The 18,698-nt window shown below is 45.1% G+C and overlaps 5 protein-coding genes across 5 annotated transcripts; 3 read left to right on the plus strand and 2 right to left on the minus strand.

Moving 5' to 3' along the window:
- Positions 1–56: 56 nt before the first annotated feature.
- H6S33_001359 (uncharacterized protein) lies at positions 57–4,059 on the plus strand (the record flags this gene model as incomplete). The annotated part of the gene is made up of 5 exons (XM_044832728.1): positions 57–245; positions 302–328; positions 400–1,704; positions 1,776–3,272; positions 3,328–4,059. 5 exons carry the CDS (start codon positions 57–59, stop codon positions 4,057–4,059), a joined length of 3,750 nt encoding a protein of 1,249 aa, XP_044694326.1.
- A 325-nt stretch (positions 4,060–4,384) lies between these two features.
- H6S33_001360 (uncharacterized protein) lies at positions 4,385–4,858 on the minus strand (the record flags this gene model as incomplete). Its single annotated transcript, XM_044832729.1, has 1 exon — positions 4,385–4,858. The coding sequence occupies one exon, from the start codon at positions 4,856–4,858 to the stop codon at positions 4,385–4,387; it is 474 nt and encodes a 157-aa protein (XP_044694327.1).
- Positions 4,859–8,682: 3,824 nt separating this feature from the next.
- Positions 8,683–9,829, plus strand: H6S33_001361 (uncharacterized protein; the record flags this gene model as incomplete). The annotated part of the gene is made up of 4 exons (XM_044832730.1): positions 8,683–9,122; positions 9,255–9,487; positions 9,549–9,706; positions 9,797–9,829. 4 exons carry the CDS (start codon positions 8,683–8,685, stop codon positions 9,827–9,829), a joined length of 864 nt encoding a protein of 287 aa, XP_044694328.1.
- A 989-nt stretch (positions 9,830–10,818) lies between these two features.
- On the plus strand, positions 10,819–13,098 carry H6S33_001362 (uncharacterized protein; the record flags this gene model as incomplete). The annotated part of the gene is made up of 6 exons (XM_044832731.1): positions 10,819–10,844; positions 10,897–10,937; positions 11,001–11,159; positions 11,436–12,087; positions 12,153–12,382; positions 12,440–13,098. The coding sequence occupies 6 exons, from the start codon at positions 10,819–10,821 to the stop codon at positions 13,096–13,098; spliced, it is 1,767 nt and encodes a 588-aa protein (XP_044694329.1).
- Positions 13,099–15,677: 2,579 nt separating this feature from the next.
- On the minus strand, positions 15,678–16,739 carry H6S33_001363 (uncharacterized protein; the record flags this gene model as incomplete). Its single annotated transcript, XM_044832732.1, has 1 exon — positions 15,678–16,739. The coding sequence occupies one exon, from the start codon at positions 16,737–16,739 to the stop codon at positions 15,678–15,680; it is 1,062 nt and encodes a 353-aa protein (XP_044694330.1).
- Between the last annotated feature and the right edge of the window lie 1,959 nt (positions 16,740–18,698).

Here is an 18,698-nt window from a genome sequence, read left to right on the forward strand (position 1 = left end):
CTACTCTACATATTCACTTTATACTTATAATTTTTTTATACACATCAATTACGATTATGGCAGATGCAGAAGACTCAGCACCATGGGCACCGAGAGAGAGACGACTCTGCCACTGTGAGATGTACAGAGGAGTACCCCACCTTGTGACTAGGGCCGCCTGGTACAGACACAGGCAGCGGCAGGCATGGCTTGAGCGGCAAGCCACCCAGGAGGATATTCCAGCAGTAGAGTTGGATGGGGAAGTAGTAAGTACATGTGGTCAAGGTGCATTTTTTATCTACATAATTCTAATCTTATGCAGACAGGAACCCCCGTCTTTAATGATCAGGTACCTGCAATACAATACGTGTATAATATGGTAGCTCAACCCACAACTCGATTAACTCTGTTCTGGTTTAGGAAAACAACCAGGAGCCGGGAGAGGCTACACCAGTCTTTGAGGATGCCCTATCTAGAGAACCGTCACCTGTGTTTCACGACCCTGGACGTATAGATTCACCGGATGTTTTTGTACACTACAACCCACAGCCCCACCTCAGGCATGTGCAGCAGCAAATACAGGTTCATGCTTCTCAAGAGCACCAACCCGAGCAGTCACTGAGCCAGCAAACTGTTGTAGCAGAGTCGGTGGTTTCAGAGAGAGAAGATACAATCAGTACATTGAACAACAGCTTCCACCACCACTCCCCGGTTGGGCAAGAGGAGTGGCATATGCCTTTGGATGAGGAGGAGGCACCGCTGCTCCGTCAACGGACAGAATCGACTCTGTATGACCTAAACATGGCATACATCACCCCGGTTCCTACCAATAGGGCAGGCCAGAAGGAGAATGATAATCCTAGCTCCTCTAGTAGCAGCGAGTCTAGTGCACATGATATTCCTGATAACTCGCCGCTTCCATCCATTCGTGGGGATGTTGATGCTGATATAAATGCTGATAGAGATGACGACGTTGATGCACCCAGTGAGACTGAAAACGAGATTGACGAGCGTATGCCGAGCCCAAACTATTCCAATCCATACTATGAGGATGCTGAGGATGTCGATAATGTACCCAGCTCTGAGGATCCAGAGAGCAGCGGAGCAGAAGACGAGATCGAGGATGATGAGGACGATGATGAGGACCCAGAAGTGCTGTCAGAGTTTCCGTACAGCATGATTCCGAACGTTGTTCTGGAACCTGCAATGATGAGACACCTCCGGCTTATGAAGGTCAGGATGGAAGGGAACGTGGCTCAAGAAATACACATGAGGTACATCCAAGCTGTCCAGCCCTTTGACAAGTCCGAGGTCTCGGTGGCAGATGAGGCAACAACAAAAAGAGAGCTCGGTGCGATTACAGAGATATACCACGTTCGGTATGACGTGTGTCGAAACAATTGCATCTGCTACGTTGCCTTTCCAGCGGCTGACAAATGCCACATATGCAATGCAGAAAGAAGGGATAGTAATGGAAAACCGTACCGTACGTTTGACTATATACCTCTAATCCACAGACTGTTGCTACTCTATACAGACACTGTATACGTAAAGACTACGATGGAGTACAAGGAGTCCTTTGCAAACCAAGAAACGCCACAGAGCTCAGTGCGGGACTACTGGGACAGTCTTTTGTTCAACACAGTCAAGAATAACAGAGGCTTGTGGACCGATAGCAGAGACATCGGGTTCATATTCAGCACGGACGGCTTCTCTCTATTTAAGGCACACGCCCCTACTGCTGCCTGTTTTCAACTGAATCTATAGCTGACTCGTATGTTACAAATAATAAATAGATTGGGCAGTACGATGTCTGGCCGCTACTGCTAATCAACTGCAACCTGCCGCCGTCTGAGAGGGTCCTGAAAAAAAACCTAATTCTGTGCGGCATAATACCAGGGCCTGGTAATCCCAAGGACCTGGGGTCCTTCTTGAAGCCAATGATTGATGAATTCCTCACATTGCAGGTGGGGGTAAAGGCTTGGGATGGGCTGCGACGGGAGCCATTTATACTGCGCGCTAACATAGCCCTAGTGGCAGGAGATACGGTTGCAATGGCCAAGTTGATGAAATGGACTGGTCCTAATAGCTTCCGGTACTGTCGCTTCTGTGCCATCTATGGTATCAGCGAGGGACACATATATTGTCCCCTGGAACCCCCGCGTGACCGTGAGGATGCTCTGGAGGGGGAGGCTAGGCGCAAGGGGAGAAGGATTCCAAAGAGGAATGCAAATTTCCCCGAAAAGTCGTGGGATGCAGAGAATCTCCCGATTTGGACCGACGCACAAGTGCGCGAGAACCAGAAAATGGTGGAGGAGACAATGGACCTGCAATGGGGCAAGATGATGGGGACCAATGGAGAGCCTGTCTTTAGCTCCCTCATGTCGGTGGTGTACCCTTGGACGTTCACACCGGACGTGATGCATCTGGTTGATGAAAACACGCCTAGGTTATACCTGGCGCAATGGATGGGGGTGTTCCGGGACAGAGAACTAGCGCTCCGTGCAAAGATGGGCCAGGCGGAGGTTGATGCTTCGCAGGTTGCAGCATCGCATGCCCAACCCGAGGGCATGAGCCAGTCACAAGTGGAGGGGCAGCAAGAGTCTCAATTTAATAGCCAGACAAACACACATCAGGGTGGCTCTCAGAGCCAGACCCAGGGTGAGCGGAGGAAACGTCTCAAGGGCAGGCGGGGGGTTAGCTTCAATGCTGAAATAGAAGAGGACTACGTGGAGGATGCATTTATCTTACCCAAGAGAGTGTGGGACAAGATCGGGGAGGAAATTGCGGGCTCAAGGGCATCGATACCGAGTGCGTTTGGCAAGGCGTTCCGGGATATCAAGTACCACGCAAGCTACAAGGCTACAGAGCTGATGAACTTCATGCATCTGATATCGCCCATTGTGCTCAATCAACGGCTGCCTGCTGAGCACTACAGCCACTGGCACCACTTTGTACTAGCCAGTGAGAAGGCCCGGCGGTACCAACTAAGCATGGAGGATGTCGCTGAAATGGAGCGAGACATGGTTCAGGTTGTGACGGGGTATGAGCGTCTGTACTATCAGTACAAGCTCTCCAAGATCCGTGGCTGCACCACACAGGTGCATGGGCTGCTGCATCTGGGCATGGCCATGAAGGTCTGCGGCCCGAATCCGATATACCACCAGTACCCAATGGAGAGGACATGCGGAACGATCAAGGCAATGTGCCATAGCCGTTCGTCTGCTAACCGTAATCTTTCGCTGCAGCTGCTTGAACGGGAGAGGCTCAGGTACCTGCCTTTGATTGCTTTGGTAAGTATGGGAGAGTGTGAGAGCAGAGTGGCTGTGCTGTTGCTTACATGAACAGATGCCGCCTGGCTTTAGTGAGACCACCGATAGACGTCTGTTTGGACTGGGAGAGAAGGACAAGGTTGCTTATCCAGCAGAGTACCCGGACTGCCTCCTGATGGGCCCCAAGATCTCTCGCCGGTTGAATCAGTACGAGCGGAACCACCTGAAGGAGTTCTATGCTGATGTGATAGGTGTGCCAGTGAGGTCCATAGTGATTGTTAGGAATCCAATGCTGTTCAGCGGTACATTCAAGCTCTGGGGTAGAGCAGTTGCGGGAAGCGTGTTGAGCAATAGCAGCGAGTATGAGGTGGTAGGATCGGCCATCTCAAACGCAAAGCCTGGTGTCTCTTCATCCCGCAGGAATGACTCCTGGGTTAGGTACATATTAACCGGCGATGGGAACAGCGATATCTCATACTTTGGCAAAGTAATATTCTTCATGCCGTACGAGATACGCAACGACGAGAGGCCTGAGGACGAACCAGAGCGTTTTATGATAGCGTACATCCAGCAGGTGGAGGTGGGGAGGGTGAGGAAGCTGAAGTTGGCATACATAATCAACAGACAACAACGGGTTCTCAAGAAGTTTGTTGATCTATCTGATGTGCAGGAACTAATAGGGTGCATCAAGTCGCGCGGTAAGGAGTTTTTAGTGTCAAGGACGTCGTGCTTCTGGCCAAAGAAGGGTTTTGCTTGGCGGGAAATTATTGACAACGAGACACTTTTTAATGGTGCTAATGTGCAGTAATGCATAGTACTAATTAGGTACTAGCCGTCATTTCAAAGTTGTAGGTAAAGTTGTTGTGTCGTTTGGGTTGCGCAGGGGGCAGGCGCAGAGCCATTATATTGTAGCTAAAATTGTAGCCAAAATCGTCAGGAAACTCGTTCCCGCACAAAAATAAAGGTACGAAGGTTTTCTGGTAAAGTTGTTACTAAAGGTGTCTGTTTAATCGTAGGTTTAATCATTGATGTTCAAACAAAACAGGTTGCAGTGAAAAAGTGTTTGTAAAGTTGCCGACAAAGGTGTTTGTAAAGTTGTTGACAAAGTCATCAGTAAAATCGTTGTATGCAATTTAGTTGTTTGCCTGTATAATCGTTAGGAAACTCGTTGGTATATTCGTTGGTATATTCGTTTGCAGAATCTTATGTTTGGCCAAGTAATCAGTAAACTCGTTAGCAAAGTCGTAGGCAAAATTGTTCCAAGTGTTGTGTGATTTGGCCAAGTAATCAGTAAACTCGTTGGCAAAGTCGTAGGCAAAATTGTTCCAAGTGTTGTGTGATTTGGCCAAGTAATCAGTAAACTCGTTGGCAAAGTCGTAGGCAAAATTGTTCCGTATACTGTGTGGTTTGGCTTTGGTGTTGGTAAACTCGTTAGCAAAGTCGTAGGCAAAATTGTTCCAAGTGTTGTGTGATCTGGCTTTGGTGTTGGTAAACTCGTTAGCAAAGTCGTAGGCAATTTGGTTCACAGTGGGCGGGTGAAATGCAAACTCGTAGGCAATGTCGTTCCAGCTGTTCGCGCTCCTTGGTAAACTCCTTGGTAAACTCATTGGTAAACTCGTTGGTAAACTCGTTGACACTGCCTTTTCAAATGCTGTGCTGTATGGCTTAATAGTCGTGATAGTTTATATATAATCATTTCAGCTATTCGTGTTCTATGGTTTAATCGTCGGTTTAATCGTCGGTATAATCATCGGTATAATCGTCGGTATAATCATTCACAGAATACATGTGTGCCTTGGTGCTACAGCCTAACCGTACATGTAGCCGCCGATATAATCTCAGATATCATTATTACTATTATATAGAGTGGGCAATGAATGTCGTTGGCAATGTCGTTGGCAATGTCGTTCCAGCGCCTACCGCGCAGCAGGAAATGTGTCGGTAAAGGCGTTAGGCGGGTAAACTACCGCAGATACTAGTGGCTTGGCGAAATGAGACTGTGATGCATTATGGATGCATTTTGGGATGCAATAGCCACCCGCTTCCGGCGTGCTGCGCGGACATGACGCGTAGCGCAGCAGCATAATGCATTATGGATGCATTATGCGATGCATTTCTTGGGGTGGTAGAGATGGTTGTTGGTGGGCTACAATTCATGAACAACTCAATATAGTACGGTGCCAGTACTTTTCGAATGCGGCTGTACATTCCGGTTTTAAATTTTCCAGGCTTCGACGTATGCACATCCAGAATTCTAGCAGTCTTGTACGAGAAATATTTATGTATACGGGTACATGTAGTTCCTAAGCTGCCGACAGGTTTCATTACTTTACGGCCCACGCCAAGGGATGCATACATGTATATATTGGAGACATTCTACATATATTGAGCGCATCAATCTAGCGATTCAAATTCCATCTTAGAATACATTTTTACTGTTTAATTCCCCTTTACCGAAATAAACGAATATAATATTCCGTTTGTGCTCAAACGCAATCCATCTTATTTGGACCACAATTGATCATCGACTTCTATTTCAGTCTACCGGTACTCCCCAAGTGCACTCCCGCATGCTCATCATGATCACCGTTTCAACAAAGAATCCATAAAAAAAGCCTCAAATGTGGTTTATTTAAATATTGATATACGTCCAAGAACTATAAAGTAAAGTAGCAAGCAAAAACTTGGAATCGAATTGGCGTTACTAGTCATCATGAGCGATGTTGAATTATATGCCTCATACAGATAAGGTTCTGTTCGATATATTCAAATACAAAAGAAAGGCCTAGCTAGGCAGAAAGGCACAAGTTCGGTACAAAAGAAATCCATACAAAAGAAATCCACACGGCCGAAGGGCATAAGATCAATAGAAAAGAAAAGTACAAAAGTCCATAAAAACAGGCACCATCATGAGAAAATCATAAGATCGTCGCGATACAGAAGAAACAGACTGCCCGGACACCGGAACCAATCCGTCAGAGGCACAAGATCGATAAAAAAGAAAAGCACAGGATTCTTAAAAAAGGAAAACAAATAAAAAACGAAGAACCTCAAGAAGAAGAAGTGAAATTTAAAGATCAGATATCCAGAGCTACCGATGGTCGAACGTTGCGCGAGGTAAGAACTACTATAGGAATAGTTAAAGCCAGCCTGCTATATTCCCATGAATTATACGATGTTTCGAGTATGAGAGACATCAATCCACATCATCATGATCTTTCCAGACTGTTTCTACCTGTTAGCAGATGATATCATATGTAAGACAAGTCCTCTTGTCTTACATTTGTTGGGAATACGTTGTGGGAATAGAGATATATATATCTCCTGCCAAGTCTTCGCCGATTCCAAATCTAAATCATCGGCATCTTCATGACTGGAATCCATCTTTGGTGAATCAGAAACATTTGATTTAATGCAACTTTTTGTTTCCAGGTTTCTCTTTAGGGTGCCTGTCTTATATATCTTGGAGGAACGATCGCATAGATGGGGCCTAAGGTGTACTTTCTTGATATGATCCCTTTTAATTTTTAGGCGAGTTAGCAACTTATACCCATATTATATAAATTAGACTTAAATTAAATCTAGTACTTCACGTAACGGATATTATAATTATGCCATTCCCGGCAATCCGAATAAGATTGAGGATTATTCTTGTAATAAGGACAAGCAAATGCTCTCTTAAGTCTCTTAGTCGAAGGGCCCGAACACCCATCGTCTTGACTGCTCTCTAGCTCTCCCGACTCCGACTCCGACTCCAAGGCGGGGCGCTTCCTTGATCTCGCCTCCTCTTGTTTGCTTTCAGCTTTACCCCCCTCTTCATTGCTGTCCAGATTAGCATTCGCGAGATTTCTCAGGTCTATCCGGTTATTCATGTGGTTCATGCGCTTCATGCTAGAACTATGAATTCTCAGTACGGTTGTGTTCAAAAAAAAGCTGTCCCAGTGGTCGCTATATGGAAACTTAGGCCGGATAGCTGAATGGACCCGTTTTATTCTAGATTCCATCCGGTGATCATGAGTCGTCGTGGGGACACCTGTGAAGACATGCGTTTCAATTATCATAACTGATCAAAAGGCAAGAAGAACAAGACGAACAAACTGGGAGATATCGAACCTTTGAGGATAACAATATTATGTATACTGACAAAATCCATATTGATTACCATCAAGGTATGTAAGAGTGGCTTTACTTGGTGAGTTGACAGATTCGAAGCTGTTATATAAGTTTGACCTAGAACTATCGGTGGATACGTGGATATTTGAGATACTGTCAGTGACAGGTAGGCATTACACCAGAACTAAGCTGACCATGTATATTCCACTTCTAATAGATTAGGTTCGGCGCGCCAATACCCTGCTTTTCTTGGATGAATCTCTGACTTCTCCTTAAAATATATAATCATGTGACGACTTTTACAGAGAATTGTACCGTTGGCCACCACGTGGGTCTGAATTTAAGGGTGATATATTCATAGGCTGGCAAGGCTAGCTCATGGCAAGGCTGGCAAGGCTAGCTCATGGCAAGGCTGGCAAGACAGCTGGCTATCTCATTGATGTAATACGTACACATGTATGCACCTACACTGCCCGCTCATCACGTGATGATGTTCAGCTATCAGCGTAGTATACTTATACAGACTGATTGGTTCATACAATTTCACCAATTCTTAACCCCATGCTAGCTTAGAACTTTATCAGCCGAAGTGCATGATATATACTCCAACAAAGACTACATGTACGGCAAGAGGCCTTGCAACTTAACTGTGCTTTCAAGTTCGACTTCAAAGGTTTCTGCGAAGATATCTAGCTCGTCCTCCCCATACCCCCATCCCTACTCCCCACCCCCGCAGCGGGTATTGAGGGTTTGTCTTATAATCATCTTGGGTCTCAGTATTTCGAATTTAGGCTCTCTAAAAGCAAACTGAAATTACATATAGTAGGTAGAATCCTCCTATTTGAGGGTCTAACTAACTTGGGAGGACGTCGGATTATAGGGTGCGTGCTAGTGAGGTCGTTATAGGGAGATACAATCGCACCATCACCACGCTTCAAAAATTAACCAAACATAACCTCCAGAATTCGTTTCTAAGTTCGGATAACTTCAAACCTGGACCAAGAATTCTAAAATCTGAATTGCTCTCCGAAGGACCTCTTGGGTTTATATCTTGTATCACTATTCCTCCCGGTTCGTACTTTTTGGCAATCATATCTGGTATGGTGACTCAATTACCTAACAAATTCGGCGTCAAATAGAGTTTTGATCGCAAAGCTCTGTGATGTTGAGTCTCCATTGCCCTGGATCTCTCCGAGAACCTAATCCTGGAGGACGGCGAGATACGGAAAAAACAACGGATGAGAATGCTTCACGACATCCCAAGATAGCTACAGGAAATAATGAAATCGTCAGATCGGTGTCTGATCATGAGAAAGGAATGCTTTGTCCAAAGCTATCCAAAGTCTCCGAGTTCTCCCTTGAAGGTGGCGGCGGGTATAGTGGAGAAGTAGGAGATGAAAGACCTCGACTAGCTCGAGCTCTAGCCCTAGCCGCCAGCGCGCCTACGAAACGAAAGGAGGAATGCAGGAAGAATTCCCGAGTAAAACGGCAGGCATCTCAAGTTGATGATAGCGGAGAGGAAAGCCCGTCCGACCAACCCAGCAAAAAGAAGCGGCTACGAACAAAAAACCAAGATCCAAGTAAAGCTTCTCTGCAGCCCTTTGCCTGTCCCTCTTTCCGACACAACAAAATTCAGAACGCGGAATGTGGATCTTGGCGTAACGTCAAGCTTTCTATGGTCAAGTATGATTTTCATTCCGAGCATATTACCACCAAGAAATTTGAGATTGGGGGGACTGGCTTCAATACAGCGCCACGGTTTGGGCTTTAAACCCTCATGGGCCCCATTAAGAACTATAAGGCTTTATGGCCTGACAAACTATATACCTGTCAAAACAACAGCCCCGGTTTGCTTTTATGTAAATATTAGCTAATTCACATGCAAAATAGGCAGCACTGTGTAGAGAAACACGTGAAGCCACTACGATGTGGTCGGTGTAGGATATTCAAGGCTGGCACGTCAGATGAAATCACCAAGCACCTGCAGGAGGGCGACTGCCAGAAATCCTATGCTCCGGACCCGTCGGAAAAATATGCTACTGGAAAGGTCAGCGAGATAGAAAAAGCAAAAACTTGGGAAAGAATCTACGAAGTATTACATCCGCAGGTTATACCAGACCCGTGTAAGTAATCATATGCGGCCATCATAATATATAGATGTTTTGTCTAAGATAGTGAGAATAGTTTATAACGAACAAGCTCAAGGCAATATCACCAATCATCGCATCGACAATCCATCTCTTGATGCTATCCCCGCTGAATATGAAAATACTATCACCTCGTCCCAGGGATTCGATTGGCCTGGAGAAGATTTATATTTACTCCAAGGTATCGCCTTTCCGGTGAGAAATCACGCCCCCAACAGCCCATACCCTCAATGCCAGTTCCAGAGCAGCGTTTCGAACCAGAATTCTAACGATTCAGGATGTCAGCCGTTGGAGTACTGGAGCATGGAGCGAGAATAAAGAACCCCACCACGAGCGGAAAATGCACCAGTAAATGCGCCAATTTTGTGTATATAAATTCGTCGGTATATGCATCATTATCAGTTTTGTTTTATGATATGAATTCCTTTTGTATGGCGATTTCTTTTTCTTTTGTTCGAAGAAACATTCCAATTTTTTAGCGATTTCTTTTTTTTTTCTTTTTTTTTTTGTACGGAGAAATATTTCATTAGCATGTATGGCGATTTCTTTCTTCCTTTCTTTCTTTCTTTCTTTCTTTTTTTATTTTTTAGCATGGGATAAATTGGAACGAAGAAATGTATATATGTTTCATTTTGTTTTATAGGAAAAGGAAAAGGGGAAGGGGAAGGGGAAGGGGAAGGGGAAAGGAAAGGGTTCCGCAAATACAGAGATCTGATTTATGTCCTGAGATATTAACAGATACATTAGGGATATTCACTTCTAGAAATATGTGGTTACAACGCCGCTTATATGGCACTAAAATTTTCAAAAATCTGAATACCTCTGGAGTGCACATGCCATATTGTGGGGGTAAATCTGCTACTATATTAATCTGAGATTTGTGCGTAGTGTACTACATAGTCAATCACTTTTATATGGTACACATATATGGTCACTATCCTGGAGAATAAGGTAGGTTGATGATGTTTATTTTCTTCTCATATATATTTCAGAATACGCGGCTACCGATTATTTTAAGCGGTTCATATAAGCGCATGCGTATGCCTATAAGAGTGCGTATTTGAAGAAGTGAATACAAGTACCCCTAGAGACTGAAGTCTAAACATCGAGCAGCTCATTAGCCTTTTCACCATTTACAGTCTTGCTCCCGCTAGCCTTGTACTATACTTGTCGCTACGAGCCTCACCAGTACTAGTACATACGTAGTACAAGTACATGTAGGTACTCTACCCCGATATAGTACTGTAGAGCCTCAGATGTACCCACATACGTACATGTTATGCAAGGACGTGGCAAAAAACCATCACATGACCATATCCTCGGTCGATATCAGGTGGGAGGCTTCTCAACGAAAGGTGTAAAGTACGTGTATCTACTATATTGAGGACGTCATACCCCCGAGCTCGCACATCAAAAGATTCCGCACGTACGAGGAAACGGTCCATAAATATATATTTCATTCAAGACATGCTAACTCCAGCAACACCAGCAGCTAGAGACTATAGCTGCAAGCTGGAGCTGTTCAAAGGGGTTCCGAACGATATACCATACACTACCTCAGAGGGCCCTATTAATGGTTCAGCTTTGGTGACAGCTTCACCACATTTTTCACGGAACATGAATGTTAAAATCGTTCACTATGGAATAGGTACCTTTGTTCTGAATCTCCTCTAATCCGTGGCCGCCTGTATCTACATACATATGTATATCCCCTCTCCTTGGCCAACCGAGCAGTACCTAGTACTTGTACGTTAATACATACGTATACACCCGACAAGTCAACACCTATGACCCTTCCCTGTGAGGAGCCTTCCTACATATCAAAGGCCTTTCTTTCTTATTCGTCGCCTATAACCTCTATGAGAAATCTCCAGAACCTTTCAAGTTGATTTTGTTTTGGCGGCTTATTGTTCATGGTCTTTAGGCGCCGAGTACCAAAATACCCCGCCTAGATATACAGCGCCCAAAAGTTCTCGAGTGGTAGCAGCACCACCTTCAACAGACGGCCCATCACCAGTTGCGCGATCGCAAGGCGATAAGACGTCCAACGATGAAAATCCTGTTGGCATCTGGCACAAAGGCTGCTCGTTACGAGTTTCTCATTCTGCGGACAACGCAGAGCTGGGATGTATTACCGAGGACGGAGTGAAAGCTGAACGTGGATATGAGGACGAAGATGACGATGAAGATTTAGATCAAGACGAGGACGATGATTTGATGGAAGCATGTTTAAATGGTACCGACAGCCGTTTTGATCCCCGAATATTGTCTACATCGCTAGATTCCGATAATATTCAAAGTCATGTTTCTGGTCGTGGGGAGAAGGGGAAAGGCAAATTACCTACCCCCCGGAAACGTTCAGCGCCGCTAGGATTTTCAGCAAACACGCAGGACGATATCCAAGACGATGACGAGTCCGCTGGAAAACCGTCCAAGAGACCGAAAGAGCATAAAGGGGCGAAAGATGCGCTGCACCATCAATCAAAAAGGCCGTTTGCCTGCCCCTACTTCAAAAAGAACCCTTTAAAATATGTCGGTTGTGCCGACTGGCGTAATACTAAACTCTCCCTAGTGAAGTATGGTTTAACGCCTCCCCAGACATATGTCAGTTTTTTTTCTAACATTTAATGACAAATAAAAGAACGCATTGTATATCGGAGCACCTAAAGTCCCGATGTCCACGATGCAAGGTCTACAGGGGTGTTCAATCAGAAATCATTAGACACTTAGAAGATGAGGATTGCGAGAAGCCAGAGACCTACGATCCATCTGAGGAAAAGACAACCGAAGAAAAGGTCCAGGAATTGAACAAGGCAAAAACATGGAGAAGGATTTACGAGATATTGTTCCCTCTATACATACCAGATCAATGTAAGTCCACATCATCGAACTCAGTTTACGTACTATACCTGAGATAGAGAGGAACAGTCTGGCAGAACACTATTGAAGCTTTGGTTGCCCCCAACGACGAAGACGAGTTATCTTTCATGGATAGAGTTCAACTTGCCGTTTCAATCAGGGAGCAGACGTATAGAGTGGCAATATCAGAGTTCTTGAGGGAACGTGCAGGTGCTGGAGTCGTAGACGAACTCTTGGACCAATTCGATAAAGTTTTGGAATCAAAAACCTGGAATCAGGATTCGCTTGATGATTTAAATAACTCTAGGGCTGTAACACACGACACTCAAATTCATGGGAGTCTACCAAGTACCTCGAGTTTAATCCATGACTCCACAACCATGAAATATGAGCCCCAGTCAAAACCACCCACAAGCGCCGGTAAAGACAATACTGAACAGCACCTTCATAGCATAACTAGTCTCAATCATTTCCCGAACCAATGCCAGTACTCGGTCGAGCATCTAATACCAACCCAAGATTCCGGCAACTCGCGAGTTGATATTTCGAGTTTTTCAGAGTTCCAACCAGATCTGCTCGGTCAGAGCTTCGCCAACGATCCTAGCTCACAAGACATGCATGATTATGTGAATGTTGATGACGATATGTTTGAATACGGGGGGGAGGAAGGATTTGAAGAAATTGGGGAAGATTTTCTTGAGCCGGGTGGAATGGGCTATTCGCTGTAAAGGTGTACGATTGGTGATACGTAGATTTAAAGAGATAGAGCATATGTATGATTCAGAAATCTTAGCAGGCCGTGTTTGTTTCCTTCAAACAACACATAAATGATCTTTCGAGGTGTTCAACGGGACTGAACGTCTGAAATGTGTAACTTGGTGCCTTTTAAATACTGAATTGCCATCATTTCAACCATGCGACATGTACTTTTCCAGGCCGCTTTCACTACATGTAGGGAAGAGGCCAATAGAGCACATGATGTTATGAGTTCAAACTAGAAGTCATTGCGCAATCCTTTCTTCACATGCACAGGAGCCAACCACGGATAGGGCCAGTTGTGCCAAGATATGATAAGACAGGATCATCGTTGGCCGCGCAAACATTTGGATTATCGATTGTGCACAGACAATCTTGACTTAGGAAGCTTTTTTAGCCCCAGGGGTCTGTGTGTTAATGTCACTAGCCGGTTGTGGCTAAGACAAACCTTATTTCAACCTCTCGATGCTAGTTTAAGTCTAGCCAGGTGAATACAGCGAAAGCTTGCTATAACGGTACGCTCGGGACCGGAATTTGGTACCGTTATAGAGAGATTGCCCTTATATAAGAGGTGATTGTGCTGAAATCCGGGCAAAAATGACCGTGAAGTGCTACCGTTATAGAGAGATTACCCTTATAGAAGGTACCGTTATAGCAAGCTTTTGCTGTACTAGCTCATACTCTACGCACATGTACATAAAGAACATACATGTGGCGATGATTGACAAGTACTAAGAACATACATGTATTGATTTTCTTATACAGGTCGTGACCAAAAAATAATACTACAAATACAAATTTCCAAAACAAGAGTACATAAACCTATCCACCCAATTCTTGCCAACGATCCTTTCTCCATTAACCAAGTATACCAAGAGCGACTCAAACAAAAGGACGTAGACTTGGAATCATCTGAGGCTCGGGGTAGAGAAAACGAAGCTAGAAAACGAAGCTTTAAGACGTACGTCTTTCATCTGCCAATAGAGCCTAGGAGGATTGTTGCTGTTGATACTACTTATTTGCTTCCGCAAGTACCCAACCCCAATGCGTAGCTTACTCGGCACTGTATGGCGAATCAATAGTGGCTAATATCAGTCAATACTGAATCTTATACCCCCTATTGATACACTTATTACCAATTACAAGGTTACATTCACGACCGTTCAGCTCGGGACCCACCACCAGCGCAGCTCCGAGGGACAAAGCTCGATAGATTCCGTTCCCCAACCGCTGCCAGAACTAGATGCATTCAGAGGACATATATACCCACACCAGTTCTAGACTCTCGTGATTCTATTAGCAAAACGCAAACTCTCCAACTCACGTGTGGGCTGTTTTCTGGCATCATAGTAGAAGGACTAGGGTCAGTCAAGAGCCACAGTACCCGGAGACTATGCGTCTTTACTGGCATATATCAAAGAATAGAGCCATCCCTCTTTGCTCCACAAGATATTGGACCTGTCTTGCCATTCCATAAGTTCTGTCTTGTGATATCTATACCTGTTCATACAATTAATGAAGTAATTAATCAATCAATCAAATCTATACCTGTTCGGGGTTCTGCGTGAGTGATACGCTGTGATTCTACCAAAGCACATCTTTCATTTTCGTCTGCTCTCCACCTAGCGGGACTCAGGAAGAAGCGTCGCACTCAAATTCTAACACAAAAATCGAATTTTAAACTGTGTGGTCCACAAGCCGATGAAAGCGGGTGTATCAAACTGTATTTAACCTTGGGGGGGGGGGGGGGGGCAGCCTTGGGCTGCCAAGATATGCATGTCTCTAGTTGTTTCCAAAGTTTTGACGTGAGACAGCAGGAGTTCTGTGTAGTATGTATAGAATGTCTCAAGGTTGATAGAGACTAGTTTCTGACTTCTGTGCATTACAATTGCCAGGTTGAAGGCTCTTTGCTTCCAGAACCTTTTTCTCGAACAACCTCGAGAGGGGCCTATGCCAATGCAAGATACGAAGCACCTTGGCATTGAGCACCACACTGCAAGAAACGCAGTCTTTCTTTAGCTCTTTAAGCTTTACTTCGGTTTCAATCACAGATCAAAATCTTAGTAGGCTTAGACGCATCCAGTACTGCGGCCACAGTAGTAATTGTAATAATAATAATGTAAATGATAATGCTTCGGTACAGAAAGCAAAAAAGGAGCTAGGTCTGCAGGAATTAAGCGTTATAATAATAGGATATCGAGGCAATTCTGAAAAAATAAAAAAAATAAAGAAAGAAAAGCTTAAGTGATAGTTAATGGTTGTAAGAAATCTTGCAATTGAGGCACCTCCGGGTCGGAGATATTCCTATAAAAAAGAAAAATGAATTCTTAGCCTCCACTGATATGCGTTGAATAGTTTAGCACTGGATGCCACGTGGTTGCCAATTCTTCACATAGGAAAAGCTCAGTCTAGCTCGCCCTATTCGAGATTCAATCTCATGGGTTCGAGGGGATAAAAAAGTGCGAATCCAACACAAACAGAAACCACCACAATGAAAATCGTAAAGGACAAAGGACAGCTTGAAATGATCGATAAAATGGCAAAGAAATGTTCACAAAGGTAACCAGCAATGCGGCCTATACCGGCGTCCTTGAAGTAATACCAGCCGTATCATATAACCCCTATGTCTTAAATCCGAGGGACCATTGAGCTCAGTAGAATGGACAAGTTTTTTCGACCTATCGAATGCTTCTCGGCCTACGTCGTTCTTTATTGTCGCGTCCGCACCCATTGCGAGCAGTGTCTCAACACTTTGCATATTCGGATCAATAAAGCCAAATATTGTCTGTGCTGTTTGCGCTGCCAGGTGCAATGGTGTGTTTCCGAAGTAATCCCGAGCATTGATATCGGCACCCCATTCCAGAAATAGCGGGATTACCTCTGGCCAGCTAGGTGCAGCAAGGTGGAGTGCAGTGTGGCCATATGTATCGCAAACATTTATATCCGCACCTCCTCTCAGTAGCAGTACTAAGATCTTCTCATATGCAACCATTGCCTTTTTAAACTCTATCGAGTATGATACTTTCCTAAGGCAATCAATGGTACAATGTAGAAGGCTTCCGCACTTGAACTCCCACACGCTTACGTCGGCCCCGTTTTCGATGAGTATCTTAACAATCTCCGCGTTTCCTTTGAGGATGGCATGGTCGATCGCCTTTCCGCCGGTTTTGGGATCTCGGTATTCAATATCAGCGCCTTGCAAGATGAGGTATCGGATCATTGAGAGTTTCTCGTTCATGATTGCCCAGTGGAGTGCTCGCTGGGTGACAGTCTTGTCTAGGAACATTGACGGCGCGAGTTCCTCTGGGACAATAACGTCCCAGACAAGGTTGGGACCTTGCGAGATGATGGATTCAACGTCGGTAGTGATATCTGGGTCCCATTTTCTAACTTCTTCGAGGTGAGACTTGACCCTTAGAGCGTTACGGGAGGCGGCGAAGCAGAAGAGGGCGGGGATAGCGTATGGTGGAGTAGAAGCATATTTAGCGAGGACAGGGGCTATGAATATTGCGAGGCCACGGTGAGCTAGAAGAAGATGGTTGAGGTCGCATGGAGATGTGATATATTCAGCAATGAGGAAGTAAAGTTCCGCAGGAAGATCGAGGATTGACATCCTGTTACTGCGAATAGTCGTTCTGGATAGAGTTTATGGTGATGTGATGATGTGGGAATTTGTTATGATGGGGTAGGTGGTAGGTAGCGGGCGAACAAGAGAAGGTGAGGATCTCCAGACAGACAGCATGTGTGTACCTGGAGTACATACAGGTCAGTGTATGGACCTCCCCCAGGAATCATCTGTCCAATCGATATGCACATAGGGCTAAATCTGGTGTAGGTGCGGAATATACATAGAATGGAGCTAGACAAAGTGGTACAAAAGTAAAAGAACCCGGCGATGTCCGGAAGGCAACCGGGGTTGTTGACACCTTACCGCACATACTGCAAGTTCGCCTCATAATTGTATTGTTGTGTAACGATAAATCATGGCCTATCACTCGAGTTATTTCCTGTGCCAGCGCTCCCGCTCAATTCCAAGTCACAGACACACTATAAGGTGAAGTACATATGCGTAATCCTCCATAGTTCGCTACTCTACTAGCTGTAATGCTGATATTGATGCCCAGTGAGAATCCAAGACCCACATTCTAGTTTATGAAGATGGTTTATTTCGCATCTAATTTCCCCCACAACCTTTAAGCAGGATTCCCAGCACCCGCCTCGGCTAATGTTTGTTTCTTTCTGAACTGCCACTCGGATGACTTTCCCACACCTCGCTAGAACGCTTCCCGCCCGCATTGGCTTTAAGTGATGCAATGGATGCGAGGCTGTGCCTCTAGGTTAAATCATTGGCCATGGCGGACATGACAAGAGAAGTCTGTGGCTTGATGAGGACAAGGCTGGGCGGTCAGGTCTTGGCGATATTGTACCTACGGAACATGCCACACGAGATTATTGTCAAAATCCTCATAGGCCAACTTAATCAATTCCAAAGTTTCGGAGACAGCTATGATTGAGTGAAGGTACATGGATAATCTGTCATTGAAACCCCCTGACAGTTTCAGAGTATTCTTTAACTGCTCATGGCTTGATTCGACAGCAATGCCTTCTTTGCATGCTGTGTCTAGACCGGGAGGTGTCCGATTCGATTGTCAAGTTGTCCTGTGCAACCGCTATCTGCCGGAAACTTTGTCAATGACATTTCGTGCTGTGAGTAATTCGATCTGTTCTCATGATCAGCATTGGGCCCCTCCGGCAAGCGCGCTCACCAAATGGCGACAACGCTCGAGCACTCGTACTTGCATACACATGCAGTGGATGAATGCATGTACAATATGTACTCTATCAGGCATTGGCGGAGCCCCAACGACAAAAGGACAAAGCTTTCGCTAGGCCCGGGCGCTCTTTGCAGCACCACTGTTATTCAATACGTTTGGGTACAGGATATATCGATATCCGAGTCAGCCGTAACGCATACGGGAGATATGCCAAAGCTAGACCTACACTCCGCTTCGTTACAGAGGTACTCTTGGACGCTATTATTATAACTTTGCAAGTATAAAATATATACATAGTATGTGGTACATATGTCCTCTTAACTGCCAAGACACAAAGTTGAGACCACATGCTTTTCATTGACGAAAGCCCAGGTGGGCGGTGGGGGTTACACTCGATATCATAACCGGAGCTTCTCTATGCCTTGAGCGAGGATCAACCCCTTCTCCGACCTTAAAAGCTGGGCAACCGCATCCAAGGGATCCGGTTTATAGAAAACTTCTAATGAACAAAAGCGCCTCAGCCATCAGCACGTTTAACTCGTGTCCCCGAGTCAACTCCAAGGGGTTGCCCCTACACCATTGTTCTAATATTGTTCACCAAATCCCTTGGTAGTCCCGCATTCCATTCATTGGTAGTGCGAACGCTACTTAGAGGGTGATACTGAATTAGGAGCGTATAGGTGTTCGCCACAGGGCTCGGAAGAACTTCTGGGTGGCTAGAGGTGCTATTTGCCACTAAGAGCCACAGTCATCCTTGAAGCCCAGATGTCTGAGTCACAAATAATAAGGTTTTCTAA

The sequence above is a fragment of the Morchella sextelata genome, assembly GCF_020137385.1.
Source record: "Morchella sextelata strain SCLS chromosome Unknown scls_10, whole genome shotgun sequence".
Classification (NCBI taxonomy): domain Eukaryota; kingdom Fungi; phylum Ascomycota; class Pezizomycetes; order Pezizales; family Morchellaceae; genus Morchella; species Morchella sextelata.